Source organism: Micropterus dolomieu, linkage group LG02 (genome assembly GCF_021292245.1).
Source record: "Micropterus dolomieu isolate WLL.071019.BEF.003 ecotype Adirondacks linkage group LG02, ASM2129224v1, whole genome shotgun sequence".
In the NCBI taxonomy this organism is placed as follows: Eukaryota; Metazoa; Chordata; class Actinopteri; order Centrarchiformes; family Centrarchidae; genus Micropterus; species Micropterus dolomieu.
This window is the reverse complement of record NC_060151.1, coordinates 44,263-50,923: the sequence shown is the minus strand read 5'-3', so window position 1 is coordinate 50,923 and position 6,661 is coordinate 44,263. Positions and strand designations below refer to the sequence as shown.

General features: G+C 40.7%; 1 protein-coding gene across 5 annotated transcripts in view; it reads left to right on the top strand.

The window, feature by feature from the left end:
• Positions 1-6,661, top strand: part of sept12 (septin 12) — a 97,955-nt gene that overhangs the window by 60,387 nt on the left and 30,907 nt on the right. For all 5 annotated transcript variants that reach the window (XM_046074978.1, XM_046074972.1, XM_046074967.1 and 2 more), the window contains one exon: positions 1,355-1,750. In XM_046074978.1, the coding sequence (XP_045930934.1) occupies positions 1,355-1,750 (396 nt within the window). The remainder of the gene's footprint in view (positions 1-1,354; positions 1,751-6,661) is intronic.

The window sequence follows — 6,661 nt, the reverse complement described above, 5'->3', positions numbered from 1 at the left end:
TTTCCGGGTCTGTCTTTCTTTGCTCTTGTTGTGCTGGGATAGCTGTGCTTTCTTGATGAAGTCCATGACCTTTCCCAGTGCTGTACTGGGCAGATATGTTTCTAGTTTGTGGTGTATGTTGTCCATTTCTTTGTTCAGGGCTTCAATTGTGAAGTGGATCTGTCTCACTCTCTCGTTCAGTAGCTGGTATTGTGCTTTCTCCAGGATTATTCCGGCTCTGTGTCCTTTTACCGTGGAGCCTAAGTGTAGGCTGTTGGGAATAAGTTTGTGTTGTCGGCATCTCAGGTTGAATCGTAGATGGTTCCTGTAGTCTGCAATTTTCCTGGCTGTCCTTTCATACTCCCGTACCAATCTGAGGGTGTTCATCCCAAAATGATAAGCAAGATGTCTATGAAGATAGAAGGAGACAGTTGAGAAGTGAGAGAAGGAAAGCAACTCTGGGTGACGTCTTTTAATGTGAGCGGGCATTTGTAGTGTTCCTCTTCTTGTCATTTTGCTTGGAAACACCAGCAGAAACACTGAGCTACCTAGATAACCATAGTGAAGGTGACAACAAGGGTCTATTACTAATAGACGTGCGATATAATTATTGACTGTCATTTGTTACATGCCCACTAGTAGGGCTGTCCCCGACTGAGGATTTACATTGTCGAATCAGAATCGTCAAGTCCTGCCTATAGTCGACGGATAGAATCATGTGTGTTTTTGTGCGTGGCGATTGCGAGCGGGGGGTGGGGGGTTACACACGGGAGCTCCGCTTTAATCTTGAGAAGCTGCAGTCTCTATTCATTCAACTTACACTGTAAATTTCCAGCAAACTGAGGCTTTTTGAATACCCTTTTCTCCCCCTCTCTCTTGCCTGTCATTCACCAGTCTTGTATGAGTTTTGCGTGCATGCCATGCTGCCGACAACTACATGCACATCTGTGCATGCAAAGTGGAGGATAAAGTAGGGACTACAAACTTTGGCATGCACTCAAGTTTTGTATATACAACTTTTGTATTCAATGTTGTTGGCTGACATGCACACCGACATGAAGCAGGAGGTGTTGACTAAGGCTATGCATCCAGTACATTATTTTCAGTTTAACACAGAATATAAAGAGGGGAAAGTTGCTTTTTTTTAATCTTTACAAGGACCTCTTATTTGGTCAATTATAATTTCCATAATAAATATATTGTGGGGAACATGACCCTTTCTCTGCAGCAATTACTAACCTGTACAGCACATGACTTGCCATAAAACCATAAATAGCCATTTTTACATTTCTTTCTGCTTCAAAAATACACACATGAACCTCTAGAAAGCGTGTGTGAACTCTTCTCTGATTTTCATCTCTTTTTTTACCCACAGAAACTGCTAAAGAGCTGGAGATGGACCCGCTCACCCCAATGGAGGAGAGAGAGGAGAAGAAGAGAGGCATGATGGGAAAAGAGCAAGAAGAAGAGGGCAAGAGCCAAGGACAACCAGCCAGCATGAATACCCAGCAACCCATGACAGAAAAACAAGACAACTGTGTGGGAATTTGTACTGAGATGGAGGAGAAGGGGAAGAAAAAAGGAATGGAGGAAGGAGAGATGAAAAAAGAGATGGAATTGAAGGTGGAGCTGTGTCAGTCTGTGCCAGGCCTGCAGATGAGCATTATCCGGGACACTGACTTGTTTGGCTACGTGGGCATTGAGGCTGTACTGGACCAGATGAGGAGCAAGACAATGAAGGCCGGCTTTGAGTTCAACATCATGGCGGTTGGTGAGTCTCATCCGTGGCTTATTAGAGAGAGGAAAACACCTATTCATAAATCTGAACACTACAAACTGCTGTTGAATACAGTCACCAGTAGGGCTGAACCATTTGGGAAAAATATCTAAGTATCATGATTATCATTATTATTATTGCAATCATGATATAAATTAAACTGAAATTCAACTCCAGGCAATGTAATGCTTGTCCATATGGTATTAAACAAAACGTTTGTGCCAGGTATAATCAAACTTTTCTCTATTTCTAAACAAGAAGAAAAGAAAAAAATGAAATAACGATTCTTTGCTTGTTGGTAAGGACCTCCAGGGATCTTTTCCCAAACCACTTAAACTTATTGAAAGGTCCACTTAGCTAATGTCCTAAACAGATAAGTGATTGAAGGAAAGTGTCATTTCTTTCTTTTCTTTTGACCAACTCAAGGAATTAACATTAATTAGCTTAACTTGACCTGCTATAACTCAATAGCAGAAGAATTAGGAAATCAGTGTGCATGGTTGGCAAAATTGAATCTGAAAACACTGTCAGGTCCCTTTTGTCATCTCTGTACACTGTCACATGGGTGGTGTTACTCACATAATATTCAGGCAAACCCAAACAATTTTAGCCAATTTAGGATTATTTAATGTGTGTGTTCTAAGAAAGTGATGCTGATAGTGTCCTAAGTATTCTACATTTATATAGGATGATCCTCTGTCTGACTCAATGTGACTAGGCAGGCCAAACTGTGCGGAGATGCTATTCATCAGTAGGTAGGCAGTGGTCTAGGCTGTGTCATTCGGGACTGGCAAGCCCACCAGCACCCATTTGGTGAATGTGCAACAGACCAGAGAGCCTTTTATGCAGTCTGCTGCTTCTTTCCACATGTGCAGCCAGTACCTAGCCAGGCTAACTGCTGGAGTGCATTGTGTGTTGCTGTGGCTCCTCTGTGGCCTGCATGTGGAAGGTCCCCCCAGGGTGAACCACCTGAAGCATTCTTGCTGAGAGATTTCTCTCTCTCCTGTCTTCCTTGGTCTGATTGTTCAGGCAAGTTGGTTTGGACTGTTAGGGTCTGACCCTGAGATTATGTGACGAGGTTCATTGGGGCCCAAATAGAGCTTGATGGCAAGAGATTGTTGAAAAGTTTAGCTTTCTTCTTTGGAGAGATTTTCTCCAAATAGATCTCCAAAGAACAGACACTAGCTGGCATTCAACATTTAATGTGCTGCTGATTTTACAGAAGTAGCTGGAGATGAGGAACTCATTTTACATCTTATCTTATCTATTATTCTGCCGAAAAAATGTAAAAGATCATTATGCGTACAGGATGATGAGCTAAAAGGTTTCTGATTTAGAGTCAGTTTGAAATCTAGGATTGTGTTTGTTACTCATGCCATGAGAGGTTGAAAACATTTTAAATAACAACATTTGGCATTCTAATCACCTGCAGGTCTGCTTAAGAACACAGGTTTCTTTGATAAACCAATATATACACTCACCGGCCACTTTATTCGGTACACCTTGCTAGTCCCTGGTTGGACCCCTTTTTGCCTTCAGAACTGCCTTAATTTTTCATGGTGTACTTTCAGCAAGGTGTTGGAAACATGCCTCAGAGACTTTGATCCATATTGACCTGATAGCATGACACAGTTGGTGCAGATTTGTCGGCTGCACATCCATGATGCAAATCTCCTGTTCCACCGCATCCACTCTATTGGATTAAGATCTAGTGCCTGTGGAGGCCTTTGGAGTTCAGTGAACTCATTGTCATGTTCAAGAAACCAGTTTGAGATGATTTGCGCTTTGTGACATGGTGAATTATCCTGCTGGAAGAAGCCATCAGAAGATGGGTACACTGTGGTCATAAAGAGATGGACATGGTCAGCAACAATGTTCAGGTAGGCTGTCATGTTCAATTTGTACTAAGGGGCCCAAAGTGTGCTAAGAAAATATCCCCCACTCCATCACACCTCCACCACCAGCCTGAACCGTTGATAAAAGGCAGGATGGATCCATGCTTTTCTGACCCTGCTATCTGAATGTTGCAGCTGAACTCAAGACTCATCAGATCAGGCAATATTTTTCCAATGTTCTATTGTCCAATTTCGGTGAGCCTGTGTGAACTGTAGCCTCAGTTTCCTGTTCTTAGCTGACAGGAGTGGCACCCGGTGTGGTCTTCTGCTGCTGTAGCCCATCTGCTTCAAGGTTTGACGTGCTGTGCGTTCAGAGATGGTATTCTGTATACTTTGGTTGTAACGAGTGGTTATTTGAGTTACTGTTGCCTTTCTGTCATCCCGAACCAGTCTGCCCATTCTCCTCTGACATCAACAGGGCATTTTCATGCATTTAGATATTCTCTTTTTCAGAACATTCTCTGTAAAACCTACAAATGCTTGTGCATGAAAATCCCAGTAGATCAGCAGTTTCTGAAATATTCACACCATCTTCCTTTGGAGGCAGCTGGCTGAATAATTGGTCTCTTGGGGGTCTGAGGGTACGATGTGAAATCTAAAGTTGTCAATTTTGTTAATAAAAAAGTTCCTAAACTTGTCACAGTTTTCGGTAGAAGGAGCAGCGGTAGCAGTAGCACTAGGAAGGAGTTGTTAGAGTTGAACAGTATATCAGGTCGATGGACATTATTGTTAATTAGTTCAGCATAATATTGTACCTCAGAGGCTCAGCCCACTTAACAGCACTTTGGTAAAGGTTTAAGCATTCTCTTAAGATTTCGTATGAGACCTGGAGTTTGTCTTTTTTCCATTTGCTTTCTGCCCTTCTACAATCTCGTCTAATGACAAATAAAAAACCTTGAATTCTTGAATGTGGCAGGAGAGCTAATTGACAATAAAGCAAATTGTGAGGAAGGTTTTTCTTCTAGCTCTAGCAGTTATTTTAAGCCATATACAGTACAAGTGTACAAAATGCTAATCTGGACTATGCAAAAAATATTTAGGGTAGCATTCTAAGAAATCCTATAAAACCGGGGACCCCCTGGGGTCCTTTAGGGTGTTCCCCGGTGAAAAGGGGAATAATTTATTTTCACTATAATTCCATCCACAAGTAACAATGACAGAACTTAACTAGTTTAGTCATTACACTTTCTGTGATATAAAACAGCCACCCTGCAGTACTTTGGACAATCACAGAGCTTCACAGAGAGGTCAGCTTCTTTTGAGCCACTGAGCAAAGTTCATCACTGTTGCAAGCTTGTACTTTGGCCAGTGGCAAGGCTCATAATGACGGGCACCAGGTCACCGGGTTGTCATGTGATTTTCTAACAGTTCTTTGTTTTCCCTTTTCACTTAAAGAGGAAACTCAACAGTAATGTCCTACATCATTGTTTGTTACATTATGTGTACGTGTGTGTGTGTGTGCGCGGGCGTGCGCAATGTATGGGGGTTGCTGGGTCTATTCCTCATTGAGATAATATATTTAGCTTTTTGCACTAGAAGAGGAAGTATGATTCTGTGAGGAGGAAGTGGCTTTAAGAGTTTGGCTGCAGTTTGGCTGTCTGCTCAGTCCTGTCACACACACAAAGAGATGATACACAACTCACTATATGACTGAAAACAGGAATTTTTACCTGATAATTATTTATAATTCAAGTATGCTAGTTGTTTACTTTATGTATGCAATAACTATTAGAAATAAAATTGACGAGTGTAAATAGATGTGTGATTGGGTTGGCTATGAGTGTCTACTTGTGTGGGCATGCACACTTTTGCTTAAATGGAAAGGTATCCAGACCTTCACATTGGATCATACATACTGTGAGAGATCTCATCATCAAGTCTGTGAGGGCAGTGGGCTGTCAAACAGGACCTTAATTGTTACCATGTACATGACCAATTCGAAAATCTTGACCTGTAGTCCAACACAGAGAGTTATTCTGGACAGCTCTGAAAGCATTCCGAATTGGTTACAACTACATATGTGTATGAGATTTTGACGGTATGATAACCATAAACAAGAATATCACGGTTTCACAGTATATTGCGATTACAGCTCTAATTTATTAATTTTAAATTAACTAGTAGCCAGTTACAACTTATGAAAGATTAGTGCTTTAGCTATAACAAGTTCCCAAGAAAATTAGATAGCAAGAGACATATGGAGGACTGATCCTGACAAATTCAGAAATAAATACAGAAATAAATAAATGCTCAATAAATAAATAAGCATCCCATTAAATGCACAAAAAAATAAATAAATAAATGTAGGCAGTAATTAAATTATACAGTACAAGGAGACATAAATGTATATATCTATTTTAATTAGCTTCTTTATTTATTCATCTTTGTAATAATTACCTTATTGATTTATTGTCCGTTATAATCTTCGACTTTATTTATTAATTACTTCTTTTTTTAAATGTATTTATTTATGTGTGTGTTTTAATATTTAATATATGTCTGTTTTATTTTTCCGTTGCATTTTCTACCCTATTTACTTATCCCCTATTGGTGGACCAGTCAGACAGACAGACAGTGTTTTCATTTAGCGACTTATACGGACACAGAACTGCAGGAAAGTGAGCTGAGACACAGCCTCTTGAGAACCAGCCCCTCCTTGTTTGCATAATGAGGCAGAAATGCATAGAGAAAGGTAAAAAGGACATTGGGGAAATAAAACACACACATTAATAAATACTGTAGTGTACAAACAGTGTGGATTTGTACATTTTATATCAAATAAATTTGGACTACTCCAAATTCTTTCTCTCTCCCTGGGAGAAAGAAAAGGAGGGGGTGAGATATCAACTCAACAGACGGCTAAAACTGGCCACCTCTGATGCCGCAGCGACATAAGCCTCGGTGCCTGACTCTTAAAATGACAAAGAAACACTGACCAGAGATTAGCTTTCTCCTGAACAGCCTATTGGAACTCTTCTTAAGAGAGGGCAGGAAACCCTAAACTGCCCCC